The 16,020-nt window shown below is 45.6% G+C and overlaps 1 protein-coding gene across 1 annotated transcript in view; it reads left to right on the forward strand.

Annotated features, from left to right (window-relative positions):
- ZDHHC17 (zDHHC palmitoyltransferase 17) overlaps positions 1-16,020 on the forward strand; it is a 520,726-nt gene that overhangs the window by 407,966 nt on the left and 96,740 nt on the right. Inside the window, exon 14 of the mRNA XM_086919563.1 lies at positions 8,115-8,198. Coding sequence (XP_086775689.1) covers positions 8,115-8,198 — 84 coding nt within the window. The remainder of the gene's footprint in view (positions 1-8,114; positions 8,199-16,020) is intronic.

Consider the following 16,020-nt stretch of genomic DNA (forward strand, 5'->3'; position numbering starts at 1 on the left):
CTCGGAAGTCTGTAACATTATTCTGGCGGCCAGGTGGCCCTCCATCAAGACTGAATATGCCTGTTGTTGGCATACATTTGTATTATACTGCACTGAGAGGTCTATTGACCCTCTATCTGATTCTCTTTCTACTGTCCTCTTTCATTCTGACCCTTGCCCAGCAGGGCTCTGCTTTGGGCACCTTAAGGGTTACCTTTCTGCTCTTGTCTGCGTTTTTGCTGCCGCTAGACCAAACTTCTCTCTTCAAATCTCCCATTGTGCATAGATTCCTAAAAGGGCTGGATCACCTATTTCCACCTACGTCCTATGTGATGCCACAGTGGAGTCTTAATGTGGGCCTCACCTACCTGATGTGCGCTCCATTTGAGCCTCTGCACTGTTGTCTCCTCCGGGTGGACGACCAACTCTTTGTGGGGTATGTGGGACTGTAGAAGGGAAGGGCAGTGCAGAAAAGGACCATTTCTCGCTGGGTCGTTCTCTGCATCATCTGCCATGGCCTGGTGAAGAAGCAGCCCCCTGAGGGATTTAGTGCCCATTCCAAAAGGGTAAAGGCTGCGACTACAGCCTTGGCTCGGGGTGTCCCTGTGCAAGACCTATGTCATGCTGCAAAGCAGGCATCTTTGCACAAGTTTGCATAACACTGTTGTTTGGATGGTCCGGCCCGAAGGGACTGGCATTTTGCTCACTCCGTCCTGCAGGACTTCCTAGTTTAGCAAATTGGTCCACAGCCCTCTGTCGGGTGGTATGGCTTGGGTATCTAATTCATAGGTAAGGAATCGGCAGCTAGAAGTCTTATCAATTTACTTACCTTCTGTAATTTGTTATCTGATAGATACTTTAGCTGCAGATTCCTTACAGCTCCACCCATGCCTCCCTGCTTTGCGGACTAATGTTCTAGGGCTATTCCCCATTTTCAAGTCCCTAGTTTAGCACACGACTATGTCAGTTACTTTGTGGCTCTGCGCTACTGGTGTGGAAAAAACAAAAAGTACTGAAGTCTGCATGCTGGGTGCACCTATCTAGGCACCTAGATGTCATAACCGACGCTGTCGACTCAGACAACGTCATACGGAGCCGAATGGAGCCACCTGGTGCCGCGCGCAAGGGTATTGCTCAGCAAAAGTTTCCAGCCTGATGCCTGGCAATTCAGAGGTAAGGAATCTGCAGCTAAATAGTCTCTACCAGATAATGCGTTACCGAAGGTAAGTAACTTGTTCTTCCTCACTGTGGGGCTGTGAAACTTTTTTTATTTTTCAGCAAAATATGTATGTTCGAGGCATATGAGCTGTAGATCATACGCCTTAACATAGATCGCCATCTGGTGTTGGGTCCGGATGTATGCACTTTGTTTTTTTTAAGGAGTCTTTGCAGTCACGAGGTAGGTGACTCCTCCTTTCGGTGATAGTGTGCATGGGCATTGACACCATCCCCAGATTGTTTTTTTCCGCCATCGGGTTCGGATGTGTATTGTTGCGGTTCGGTATAGTTTTCAAACCCCTTCGACGCGCAATCTTCTACCCTCGACTGTATTGTCGTTCGATCGCGGTTTACCATTCCACGCGTATCTTGTACACTGTAAAATCCTGCGATTTGGGACTTTCAGGCGGGCCTTCTGGATTCCCTGTGCTGACCACGCCAGCAGTCGATGGAATGGATTCGTTTTAAGCTATGTCCCGGGTGTCGTGCTAAGTTTCCACGCACAGACTTGCACGAGGTCTGCAACCTGTGCTTATCCCCAGTACACTCCTGCGAAGCGTGTCGATCATTCCAGTCGAAGAAGACCATCCGTGATCGTCTGGCTCGACGCCACGAGATGCAATACGGCAGTGGCTCCGTACCGGACATCTTAAGCGAAGACCTAGAACACCAGCCTTCTGCCGAAGAAGAAGAAAAACTGGTCTTCGTGTCTGAAGCCGACTCTGACATGGAGGAAGACCTGAACGTCACTCCGGGCAACGTACCGTGGGAACAGATCCCCTTGTGCCCACTCAAACAAAAGATAAGGCTCCAGTTGGCTCAGAGAAAGTTTCAGATGCCCCGCCCTCCAGCCCGGCTATGAAACATAAGCACAAGCCTTCCTAACCCAGCTACAACTAAGCATTCGGATTCCAAACTCTCAGCACCCAAAGACACTGAGCCCAAATCTTCAATGCCGAAATCCACTCCTAAAGGATGAGATACTCCTTCCAACGAACTTCCATCAGAAGATTCACCTCTGATTCCAAAAAAAAAGAAGTAATATTGATCCGGAAACTGGACACCTTCTGGTTATTCTTCCTAAAAAACTGAATTTAGACCTCCCAGGAGATGCCCCTTTACCTCTGAAGAAAAAAAGAGAGATGGGTACTAACCAGTCTCCCCCTTACATACCTCCTTCTCCTCCTCCTATTCCCAATTTACACATCACACCATCAAATTCTCTACCTCCAATGTCACCCGACTCGCCTTATGACGATTTTCGGGATGGGGATGACTATCATCATACCCCACAAGATCCGGACACACCACATGACACTGATCCTTGGGATGATTATGTTAAGGATCCAGATCAACCTAATGACCCTGGCCTATATCCCGCCAGACCTTCCCCACCTGATGACAACATTGGCTTTGCACAACTTATCAACAGGGGTGCCCAATATCATGGGGTGGAACTACATACCGACCCTCTAGAAGATGATTTCTTTGTGGAAACATTCACACACTCACAAAGGTCTACTAAAACTTTACCCATGCTGAAGGGTATGTTAAAACATACTGACGAGGTATACAAAGACCCAGTTAGAGCCAGGATACTGACACCTAGCGTGGATAAAAAATACAAGCCCGCTCCTACAGACCCTGTATACATAAAATGTCAGTTACCTTTTAGACTCTCTTGTTGTACCGAACGCCCACAAGAGAGATAACTCTCAAACTACATAAGACGCCCCTCCTCCTCAAACTACATAAGTCGCCCCTCCTCCTCATAATGAGTCTAAACTTATTGATGCCTCTAGCAAGAGAGTAGCTACACAGGCCTCTAGTTATTGGCGTATTGCCAATGCTCAGGCTCTGTTAGCAGGCTACGACAGGGCCCACTATGATGGGTTGGAAAAACTCATAAAAAATTTGCCAGAGGAGTATAAAATTAAAGCGAACGACCTCATTCAGAAAAGTACGCTCATCACCAACACTTCCATAAAATGCACCCTAGATGCAGCGGACACAGCTTCTCATGCTGTCAACTATAGCATACTGTTGCGGAGACACGCTTGGCTTTGAATCTCTGGATTCAAGCAGGAGGTACAATCCTCCATACTTAATCGTCCTTTTGATAAAAAGCATCTTTTCGGTCCAACAGTAGATACTTCATTAGAAAAAATGAAGAAAGACACTGAAACTGCAAAATCCATGAGAGCCCTACAATTATCTTCTAACAGGGGTTCCTTTCGTCACTCCTTTTACAGGGGTGGCTCAAAAACACTATCAGAAAATCCCTCCTCCTCTTACAAAGTCAACAACCAATCTAATTCTTCCAGAGGCTAATTTCGAGCAGGTTACAGAGGAAATAATAACAAGGGAAGAGGCAGAGGTATGTCCACCCGCACTTCCCCTGCCAATAAACAGTGACTTCCCTGCACTACCCCCAAATCATTCCACTTCTGGGGGACGTCTCTCACAGTTCCTACCTGTCTGGCATTCATTCACCTCAGACAAGTGGGGAATACAAATTATCCAATATAGGTATTGCATGGAATTTACCAGCACTCCACCAACAAACCCTCCGATAGAGCGTGCAATGTCACTAGAACATCTCACCCTTTTAAAACAAGAGGACCGCTCTCTGTTAGACAAAAATACAATAGAAGAGGTCCCATTATGTCATCAAGGGACAGGAGTGTACCCCCTATACTTTTTGTTTCCAAAAAAAGACGGCTACCTCAGGCCCATACTGGACCTCAGACAACTAATCGTCTACTTTCAATCAGACCACTTCCACATGATCACCCTTCAACAGGTGCTCCCATTGCTTCAGTAGGCGACTTTATTTCCACTCTAGATTTAAAGGACACCTACTTCCATATTAGACACTTGCAAAGCTCTAGTGTACCACAACCCAGTCCGAATACGCAACATGTAAACCCTAATATCACAATTTCACCCGCAGCACTCACCACCAGCCCGAGTGTTTATGCAGTTGATCGGAATTATGGCGTCTTTCATTCGAATTGTTCCCTACGCAAGACTCCAAATGCGTCCTCTCCAGGAATGATTAGCACCTCAGTGGAACCAGGCTCCAGGTCAGTTAACCGATCTGGTGTTGGTGGATGGCCGCACTTATCGCTCTCTGCAGTGGTGGAATACATAAAACCTTTCCAAGGGGCGGCCATTCATCGACCCGGTTCCACAGATCGTGCTCACAGCAGGCTCATCCCTCACTGGTTGGGGAGCTCATCTACAAAAACATACCATTCAGGGCATGTGGACTCTATAACAAAAACAACTCCACATAAACCATCTTGAGCTGCTAGCAATTTTTCTCGCTTGAAGCTTTTCAGATAAATCTAGGAGGCAAAGCTATACTAGCTCGCACAGACAACATGACAGCAATGTACTACATACAAAAACAAAAAACGGGGGGGAGGGGACACACCCTCTACAGCTTTCACACCTAGCTCAAAGCATATGGAGATGGGCCATACCTCAAAAAAAATATCTCCTTGCAGAACCTCTCCCAGGAGTAAACAATCAGATTGTAGATCTGCTCAGTCGTCCAAGACAACAGATCCACGAAAGGGAACTACACCCTCCAGATCTTCTCACATTTTTTCAAATGTGGGGCTACCCAGACATAGATCTGTTTGCCATACACCTCAACGCAAAATGCCCAAACTTTGCGTCCAGGTATCCACGCCCATTGTCCAATGCGCTAAGGATCCATTGGTCAGGGATATATGCTTACACTTTTCCACCTCTCCCGCTAATTCCATTACTGGTTATGAAGCTCAAGCAACATTCCCTCACAATGATCCTAGTTGCTACCACATGGGCTCGACATCCCTGGTTCACAACCCTGTTGAAACAATCAGCAGTTCCTCAACAAAAACTACACCTCTCCCCCAAGCTTCTCACTCAGAACCATGGAGAGATAAGGCACCCAAATCCCAGTCAACTCATCCTTGTGATCTGGCACCTGAAATCATAGAATTTGGCTACCTTAATATCCCGCCAGACTGCATGAACGTCATTAAAGAGGCTAGATGCCCTACCACAAGAGCATGCTATGCAGCAAAATTGAAACAATTTGTAATTTATTGTAATAAATATCAAATCAATCCACTTGATGCTTCAATTCAAAATATCATTTGCTATCTCTTACACCTACAGCGGGCTAGCTTAGCATATACATCAAATATACTGAATCTTGCTGCAATAGCCGCTTACCTACAAAAGACAACAAGTGCCTTGTTTAGTGTACCCGCTATCGTAGCCTTTATGGAAGGACTCAAGAGAATCATTCCTCCACCTTCTCCTGTGTGGAATCTTAATATAGTCCTTACAAGACTCATGGCCCACCATTTGAGCCTTTGCATAAATGTGAACTACAATTTCTCACTTGGAAGGTAGCCTTCCTCATAGACGTCACATCTTGCTGACCTCCAGGCACTAACCATACCAGAACCATTTTTACAAATTTACCAAAATAAAATGGTTCTTACGACTAACCCCAAATCTTTACCCAAAGTTGTTTCTGCCTTTCATCTCAACCCGTCTGTTGAGTTACCCGTGTTTTTTCCTCAACCAGACTCAGTGGCAGAACATGCTCTTAACACATTAGATGTTAAGAGAGCATTACTTTATTATATTGAAAGAACTAAATCTTTTAGAAAAACCAAGCAAATCTTTGTTGCTTTTTCACCACTGCATAAAGGCAATCCTATATCAAAAGCAGGTACTGCACAGTGGATAGTTAAATGCATACAAATATGCTACATTAAGGCTAAACGCACATTAACAATGCCCCCTAGTGCGCACTCATTATGCAAACTAGGGGCATCTAGGGCATTCTTAGGAAACATACCCCTAGATGACATCTGCGAGGCTGCAACATGGTCTACACCACACACATTAAGAAAGCACTATTATGTAGATGTGTTAGGAAAACAACAAGCTAGTGTGGGTCAGGCCGTTTTAAGAACACTATTTCAAACCACTGCAACAGATACAGGTTTGCCACCGCCTGGGAGATAACTGCAGTGTAGGCTATGCTAAAGCATATGATCTACAGCTCGTATGCCTCGAACGGAAAATGCTACTTACCCGGTATGCATCTGTTCTTGGCATATAGAGCTGTAGAGACAAATGCGCCCACCCGCCTCCCTGGGTACCTGTTGCAGTATTATCTTAACTAGATACACTATACATACATGATTTAAATCAAAATGGTTTAGGCTCCCTTGTGGGGTGCCCCAGAGCTCATCCCTGAGCCCCACTTTTGTCGCTCCCCTGGCTCATGTAATCAAAACTCATGGTTTTGAAATGGTATCATACGCAGACGACGCGCAGATTATCATATCGATTTCGAGCAAAAATCATGATACAGCTTTGAATTTCAAGGAGTGCATGAAAAGTGTTAGAAAATGGATGGCTGAAACTGCCTTAAGTTAAACTAAAAAAAAAACAGATATTTTCCTTTTTGGTAAGGACATAACATTCTGGACCTCAGACTGGTGGCCATTTGAATTGGGGACTGTTCCCGTCCCAGTTACCAAGGCCAAAACTATGGATTCATTATGGATGCCACGCTATCCTTCTCTCAGCATGTAAAAATTCTTACTGCATCTATTTATTACACTATGAAAATTCTGAGGAAAGTGCTCCCATTTATACTGACAAATCTGCAGAAAACTGTGGTGTCAGCCTTAGTGTTATCGAAACTCGATTACTGTAATGTGCTTCTGGTCGAAGTAAACAAATCGGTCGTAGCAAAGCTACAGGTACTTCAGAACTCCGCTGCGAGATTGCTCTTTGGATTAGCCATTTACTCGTCCGCTAAACATGCTCTCAATACTCTGCACTGGCTACCTATGGAGAAGCGCATAAGGTTTAAAGCCTTATGTATTAGCTTTAAAGCATTACAAAATTCAGGCCCTAGTTACCTGATAAAGCGCTTCAAATGGCATACCCCTGCACGTACACTTTGGTCGACCTCCCTGAAGCTGGTAATAGAGCCTACTTTCCGTCTCCAGATATGAGGTGGTAAAAGTTTCTATAGTATTACTGCAAGATGGTGGAATAAGCTTACATTCTATTAAAAGAATGCTTCTGATCTATTGTCATTTAGGAAGGGACATAAGACATGGCTCTTTACTCTGTAATTCTGCCGAAGGACTGGAAATATAATGTCTAGTGTGTTGTGTGCCTATTCTGCAAGTGCCTAGACGCCCTCGGGTAGTAGTGTGCTTTATAAATATTTAAATAAAGAAATATACATGGACATCTCTTTCTACTCTTACTAACTCCATCATCACTGTTACGGCAAAACAATCTGGGGATGGAGTTGATGCTCATGCGCACTATCACCGAAAGGAGGAGTGACTTACCTTATGACTGCAAAGACTTATTCTAACAAAAACAAAGTGCAAACATCCGGATCCAACACCAGATGGCTATGCCAAAGCATATGGTTCTACAGCTCTATATGCCAAGAACAGATACACACTTGGTAAGTAACATTTTCCTTCTTACCTATTTGCTCGGAATACCCGCTCATTCTGTTCAATAACTGATTTTTTTTTCTTTTAATGGAGTGGATGTGTCCCTACTGCCCCATTTAACAGGGAAAACACTGAACCTGCCCATCCTATGTGAGAGTGCCTAAATTACATGCTGATGAGTATGTTTAATGCTTCTTAAGGAATATCATAGTCATAATACCCACTTATGTTTTCAATCCTTGCATCGATTGGCATAATTGATTGCCATACCTTATAGAATTATTGGGAACATTGTATTTATTAATTTCTACCACTTATCTAGTTCTTTTGTCTTTGGTATCTAATTAACTAAACATGTACATTTACAATTCTAATATTGAACCTCTCATCTCTAATATTTATTTTTATTTTTAGGAGCGGGCAATCATCGCTACTTCATAGGATATTTGTTCTTTTTACTCTGTATGATATGTTGGATGATCTATGGTTGCATTTGCTGTAAGTATATTCTTTTAGGATATTACAGTTACAAGCTAATCATTTGTCAATAATCCAGCATCACAAGACGTTTGAATGTGTGATGTTGCTTGATGGAAACAACAATGAATAACCTACTAGTTCTGTGTTTTTGCCATACCATAAAATTGTCATTGAGTGAACATCTTTATTAGATATACACCATAAGAAACACAGGGGGTCTATTAGCTAACTATTAGAGCTATGCTATCACTACGGAGTCACCTAGATCTCAACGTGTGTGCAAAAGAATAAGGACAAAGTAAGAAAACAAGTGGATACAAAGGTGAAAAAGAGATCGATACATTATAGACTATTCATCAGTGGCTGACCAGTCCAAAAGAGTGATGTAGGGTTTCCATCAAAAAAGACTTTTGTGATCAGTCATATCATCTGGCCAAACCCTGGAGTGTGAACGGCTAGTCCCCTGATCAATGGGACTGAACCACACAGTGTTGATATCTTAGGATTTGGTCTACCAGTACTGATGAAACATCCGCAATGACTGATCTATTGATGGTTTTGAAAAAGGTGCAACAAAACAGAAAATGTGACTTAAAATAGGATGGAATGTCCTCCTTTACGCAACTTTATTCTATGGACAAGACATGCCTCCTAATTAAAAACAGAACAGTGCAAGATGACAGTAACAAATATCTGTCTGTAAAGGGGCCAACATGTTTCTGCCTATTGGGTGTCTAATCCCACGGCATTCATCAGGGCCTCTGTTCTTATACTCGTTGCACTCTTACAAGTGAAAAAAGTTCACCTCCACCATTAGAAGAAATGGGAAAACTGAAAAGAGATGGTTCACTACGGTACAACCTGTAATAACCATATGTTGTCACCCTCCGACTCACTCGTACTCTAGTGAATCCCTGACTGATGGGTGAAGCTACCTCACCTTGCCTGGACACTGCTCAGGTATAGGAGGCACGCACTAACCGTCGGTACCTCAAGCTGTCATATGAGGCTTGGGGGAGGCCTCCCCCAAGCCATACAAGGCCTCCCCCAAGCCACAGCAAGGTTCAGCAGTATATTCTTTGTACTTTGATTCCAAAAAAGGACTGGTCGCATAGACCAATCCAAGAGCCTAGACCTCTAAACCACTACATCCTATCAGAACACTTCCATATGGATGCAATTCTACTTCTCCAACATGGCGAGTGTATGGCAATGCTAGAGATAAAGGACGCGGACTATCACATACCAATACATCCTGCTCACCGCAAATACCTCACATTTGTTATAGCAGACGAGCACTATTAATTCAAAGTACTTCAGTTCGGGGTCACTACGGTGCATCCGGTGTTCACCAAATGCTTGGCAGTGGCCGTAGAACATCTGCGAAGACAAAATATCCACGTATTTCCATACCTGGACAATTTGCTGATCAGGGTCAGCTCACAAACTATGTTAACAACACACTCTCTTGACAATGAATGTACGTCACAGGCTGGGGTTTACTATCAATACCCCAAAGTCTCACCTTCAACCTCTACAAGTTCAGCCTTACTTGGGAGCAATCCTAAACACTCTGTACAGATTAGCATACCTGTTAGAAATGGGGATCTTTAGTTGGCAATGGTTTGCACCTTTGTCCAAATAGGGACCCTTGCTTCTAGTCAGGGAAAGTGGGAAACACTCCTAAAATAACCCCTGGTCCCCCCCCCCCCCCCTGGTAGCTTGGCACAAGCATATAGGCTTATCTCAGAGGCCGTGTGTAAAGCATTTGTGAAAACATACAGTAATACAGTGAAAACACTATAAATGGACACCACACCAGTTTAGAGAAAGTAATCTTTACTAGACTTAACGCAAGACCAAACGACAAAAATCCACAATACGCTATCAAGAATATAACTTTAAAATGGTAGAAATAGCTTCGTTCAATGTAGATGGTAAATTCAACACTTTACTGTCAAAGTACCTTGGATGTGTCACGCAAACCAAACCAAAGGGTCGCAGGAAAGGTGATGCACCGTTCCTTACACTCAGGGGAGTGGATGTGTTGGTTCCTTATTGCTGCACAGGGGCGTAAATGCGCCGCTTCCTTACTTTTTGTGGAGTCCATGCTCGGTTTCTTACTGCGCCCGGTGCGACAAAAAGTCGTCTTTTATGCGATGCGACAAATTGGATGCGATGCGTGCACGCCTCACTGCCGTGCACTGATACGGTGGACCCTTAGGCCGTCTTCTCCGGTGTTTCGAAGCAAACCTCTGCGGCCGCGACATGCTTCTCCGGCGATACGACACGCTTCTTTAGTGGTGCGTCTGGAAACAGCTGTGGCAGCACGCTTCTTCTACCAGCTCCCAGCGACAGTCTCTAGAGGTCCAAAAAACAGCAGCAGGCACCTGTCTGCAGGCAGAATTCCCAGAAAGGAAATTCAGGGGAGCTGGTGGTGAAGTCTTTGTGTCCCTGAGACTTCAGAACAGGAGGCAAGCTCAGCTTCAAGCCCTTGGAGATTTTCCTCAAGATGACAAAGTACACACAAAGTTCCTTTTCTCCTTTCCTTAGCAATAAGTAACCACTGCAGAACAAGCCCAAACAGCACACAGCACAGGCTACCTTGCTTTCTCTCCTTGGCAAAGGTTTGTCTTGATTCCCAGAAGTGATCTAAAGTTCTGGGGTCTGGGCCCCTATATTTATACTACTAAATGTGTTGTTCTCTGAAGGCAGAGAGTGTCTGTATCTAGTCAAAACCTGCTCTGTCCTCCTTGGTGCAGCTTCCTGGCAGGGGATGAAGACCTCGTTATTGAAAGCAGACCTGGTCCAGGTAGCTGAAAGGAAATCTCTTCCCCCCCTACTCTCTATTCTATGTAGGCTCAGGCAAGTGATAGGAAATCTCCTCACCTACTCGCTATTCAGCCCAGGTCCTATTCAACCCAGCCCGACTCATCAGACTGCTGGAGCCATAGCCCTCTCCAGACCCCTGTCTCTCACTAACCAGACATGGAATACACAAACCTAGCAGAAGCACACTGGATGGTTAGGCAAGAGAATACCTACTTTCCAAAAGTGGTATTTTCAAACACAGAATGTAAAAATCACCCCCGCTAAAAGATGTATTGTAACATTCTGAGTTTAGGTATACTAACTCGTTTTTCTATATAGTTCCCTGGGTCAGTTAGGATTATAAGATGTTATAATCAAACTGCCCAATCTGGCCTATGGGAACAGGTAGCCTTGCAATAGGGAAAAACGAAATTGGCTGTAATTCACTATCAGGACATGCCACACACTCCGGGGAATGTCCTATCTTTCACATACAATGCACCCTGCCCATAGGGGAGACTAACATGTAGAAAAGGAAAGGTTTAGGGACTGGTAAGTGGGTGCACTTGCCAAGTCGACATGGTACTCCCAGACTGCACACAGGCTTTGCAATGGCAGGCCTGAGCCACACTTTATAAGCTGCATATGTGGGTGGCACAATCAATGCTGCAAGCCCACCAGCAGCATTTGATTTAAAGGCCCTGGCCACACATGGTGCACTGTACTAGGGTCTGACAAGTTAATCAAATAAGCCAATTATGGAGTCACTAATCCATAACAACAATTTACACTAGGAAGCACTTGCACTTTGGCACTGAACAGCAGTGGCAACGTGCCCAAAGCATCTAGACCAGCAAAAACATAGGAGGCAACAGCAAAAAATGGAAGGGAGACCCACACCAATGGTGCCAGGTCTAACACTACCCCAATCCCACTCAAATTCAGAACGTTCAGTAGTTTTACGACCGTTCCAACCAAACAAAACACTCACAGTAAGGACGGTCATGCTTCTGCTAGGAATGATGACTTCTTGCATTGCCATATGCCTGGTACTCCACTCTCATGAAACCAGGGGGTACACAGATGTGGGTCACGCTTTGGCAGGTGTATTGTCCTCCATGAGGGGGACTGGATGGAAATACCATTCCTTGAAGAATAAATTCTAACAATCTGACAAATGTTGCGTTGAGCGCATTATTCTGCCCAGCCAATCAGTATGAGAAAGGTATGGCACCAAGCATTAGAAACCTGGGACTGTTTAAATGATACAAATACATGGTTGTACTATGTTTCCATCCAGCACAGGGGTAATACCTACAGTCAAAAGGCAATTGACAATTCACTTTCAGCTTTTTTCCAAATTTCTCAAATGCACTGCACCCAGCTATTGCCTAGCTGCAGGGGCTCACAGACGCTGCCTTCCTCGATCCCCTGCAAGCGTGCAGCTTGTCGGGCCCAGCAGCAGAGAGACCAAGTTTCTTGGAGCGTGTTAAAGTAAAAATAATATAATAGCAGGAGACGGTTTCGATGACCTGAAGAGTGTGCTATAACCACTCGATGCCTGCAGGCGACCACCTGGCCTGATCCACTCATGCAGCCTCATCCATGTCTGCAGGACGACAATTGATCCCCTTCAACCTCCCGGCCTGCCAGGCCCGAGGACTGGGAGGCCTGGAGATTGTCCATGTGCTGTGGAGTGAGAAAACAAGCTGTGCGCCCTCTGCTGTCCCCTTGCTTCCAACTTTCTGTGGCTCAGCCAACAGGTAAGCAATTGAACCTGGCGCTAGCTGCTTGGGCAGACAGACGCTGCCCAGCCCGTAGTGCGCGGCTTGCTGGACCTTGGGTCTGGGAGACACTGTCGTCCATGTGTTTGAGAGTGCGAAAAGTTTAATAACAAGAGGTGAGCCTGCACAGCCCCCTGCTCTCAACTCTCATGGCTCGCTTGACCTATCCCCGGTGCATACCGAATTTGGCAGGTAGGCGAAGCACTGTCCCTAATGCCGCTGGCCAAGGGACTACCTCTATCAACCTCAAGCACGCAACTCGCCTGATGCACGGACAGTGAGGAGACGCCTATTTCTCTCTTTAAGCCTCCGCTGCCCTCTCTCTAAGCTTCTCAGCAGACTTCTCTGCCTGACTGGCCCCTGCTGCTACGCTATTTGCAAGCGAGCAGGTCCTCTTTTTTGTGTGTACTCGAATCAAGGGACCGGTGCCCCTTTCATTATGCCTGGAGCTGCGACGCCCGTGGACTCAAGCTTGAGCCCACAGACCGGCTAAATGTGCATGCGATCCACCCCTTGTGGCTAGCTCCCGCCCACCGTCTTCTCTTGTCATGACTTGCCTGCTACAGTTATAACCAGTGCTTTAAATGGAAAAGTGCCGGTACTCGCCAAAAAGAGCAGTGGACGGAGTTTAGGGCGGGGCTAAGGGGGAACAAGGGGCGGGTTCGCTTTTTGACTGTGCCAAGGTTGTATGCACGAAATCTGCATGCATTTTATCAACTGCCTAGGGATTACATGCTGCTTCAGCCTGCCTTAAATCGAAACGGTGGCCTACATCCCACTGAGCCATCTGTCCAGTACTGGTACTCTTTTGTAACATGCACACGTCACTTTTCTCTTGTAACATACTGTTTGCTACCTCTTACATTTTGTTTGCATTAGATACTTACGCAAGTGCCACCATTGCCTCATGTAACGTTTGTTCTTGTGCTGGAGTGTCTGCCATTTATTGCAGAACTATATCTCTACTTGTACTTTGTATGCTTTTGTAACCTGCACACATATCACTTTTTCCTCCTGTAATCGTTTGCTACCTCTTGTATTTTGTTTGCTCACAATTGTCATTTTTGCTTCATGTAACTTAACTTTTGCTTATGTAATTTGTTCACTTGTAATTTTCTCCTCATGTATCATTACTGTTCCTATTGTGAAGCGCTCTGACACCTTTGGGTAAGGTCCGCGCTATATAAAAACGCATAAAATAAATAAACAAGTCTCTCCTGGAACATTTGTAAACCGGAGTTAGGGCCAGAGCTGACAACGCCTGTACTGGGGAACCAGGTGCCAATCTCCACATTTTTGATTGGTCTTCAGGTCTGTCCAAGGTCGATGAAATAGAAATCGGTGAGTGTGGAAGTGGAAGTGTGCAAGAAAACAATTCAGATGCGTGGCCCCTGTAAAAGCCTTCCCATACGTTCTTTCGTTATGTCCTGAATAGGGCCTCCCACCCCCACCCATTAGATTTTACGGCCCCCTCTTAGTGCCCACTGTGAAAGATCTTTGGATAAGCAAATGACTCAGCAGACACACCCCTGCTCTGATTTACAAAGCAGCTCACGCTGGGTCCTGGTGACGAGCTCCATTGATTGATTCCGTGCAGTGCTTGAAAGGTGCTGCCGTAGTATAACTTGAGGGATAACAGGAGCGCGCTGCCTCGGTTAAAGTCAGATCCCCATTAGTACTGGTACTCTCTTTCTTCTAGAAAAAAAGTGCCGGTACTCAAGGGGAGAAAATGAAGAAGTGCCGGTACCGGTGAGTACCGTCCCATTTAAAACACTGGTTATAACTGCATATCAAGGCCACTGTGTTCTGCCTCCAACAGTTCCCCACCTCCTCCGGAACCCTGATACAGCAGGGAGTGATCTTTAAGTGAACTGTTGCCCCTTTGACCCCTCTACTGCAATTCACAGCAATTTATTTAAAATCAGCATATCTGAGCCCACTGCTCCACTACGACATCCGTCCTCATGACGGCCCTCACTACCTAAGAGCACCCTCCCCCTCCCCCCCCTGCTCACTTGCCAGTCTCCGCCTTAATTAATTAATTGTGGGTTTCTAACGCGCTAAAATCGACTCCCGAAGGAGTATCTCTGCGCAATAGACCGCTGGGGAACCCGTCCAGGCTTTCCCTGTGAGATGGTCCCTTCTGGGTATCTCCAAGGTGAAACCAGGCATCCCCGGCGTATGTGGGGGGCCGTTGTGGAGATGAGGCAAGCTAATGCCCAGAGTTGCCGAGTGTGATCCCTGGTTAGAGTAGGCACCGAGGTGAGAATTATCGTGTCCGCTGACCCTGGTCCACGACCCCACCGCGTCAGGAATTGAACCCTGGTCCCGGGCCGTTCTCTGCTCCTGGGTCTGCCGCCTCTAACCAGTGAGGCACACCACTCCACTCTTATGCGAGGAACGCTCAGCACAGAGTGCATGGTTATCTCTCCTTGCTCTGAATAGGGGACTCCCCGCACTATGTCTCTGGTGCCTCTGATATGGGCGTTCTTTGCGCTTGATAATCACCCTGGCCTCTGAGCTGGGGCTACCCTCCACTGCATCTCGTTTGTGCCACTGAACTGGTGATTCTTTACCTATGATGATCACTTCTGACTCTGTATTGGGGATTACCTGCATTGTGTTCCTTTTGTATCTGATCTGGGATTTCCTTGCATTGACAACCACCTCACACGATTAATAAATACTGCCCACAATTACACGATTGCCTACTACCCCACGTGGAAGCGTAAGCATTTCAACACTAAAACTTGGTATTGTACTCCTATTGTCATCTTGCGCGTATATAGTGTCTTTATGTCTACCCTTTTAGTCTACATTGTTGTTTTATGCCTGTTAGGTGATTTGTGGTCCATTTTTCATAAATACTGTTATTTTATGCATATAGCGTTCTTTTAAGACAGTGCTATCTTGTGCTACCTATTTTACCTTGCGCCTGTAGTAGTGGCCCGGTTTTTCAATGTTTACTGGTCCATGCTGACTCTGATAGCTACCTATGCTGTGTGTATATATATATATATATATTGTATAAATGACCTCGAATACAAAGGGCTCTCCTGCAGACTGGCCTATACACCCTTTCACAACCCCCAGCTCCTAGATACTGTGACCACCAAGAACCCGGAAAGGCCCACTGATGCTTTTTGGCATTCAGTGACCCTTTTCCTTATAGGATCCCACCAGAACTTCTTGGCGAACTCCCCTCTTCATGCCACTGCTCAAAAAGGCAGCCATCTCAGCCATTG

Source organism: Lissotriton vulgaris, chromosome 1_1, assembly GCF_964263255.1.
Source record: "Lissotriton vulgaris chromosome 1_1, aLisVul1.2, whole genome shotgun sequence".
NCBI lineage: Eukaryota > Metazoa > Chordata > Amphibia > Caudata > Salamandridae > Lissotriton > Lissotriton vulgaris.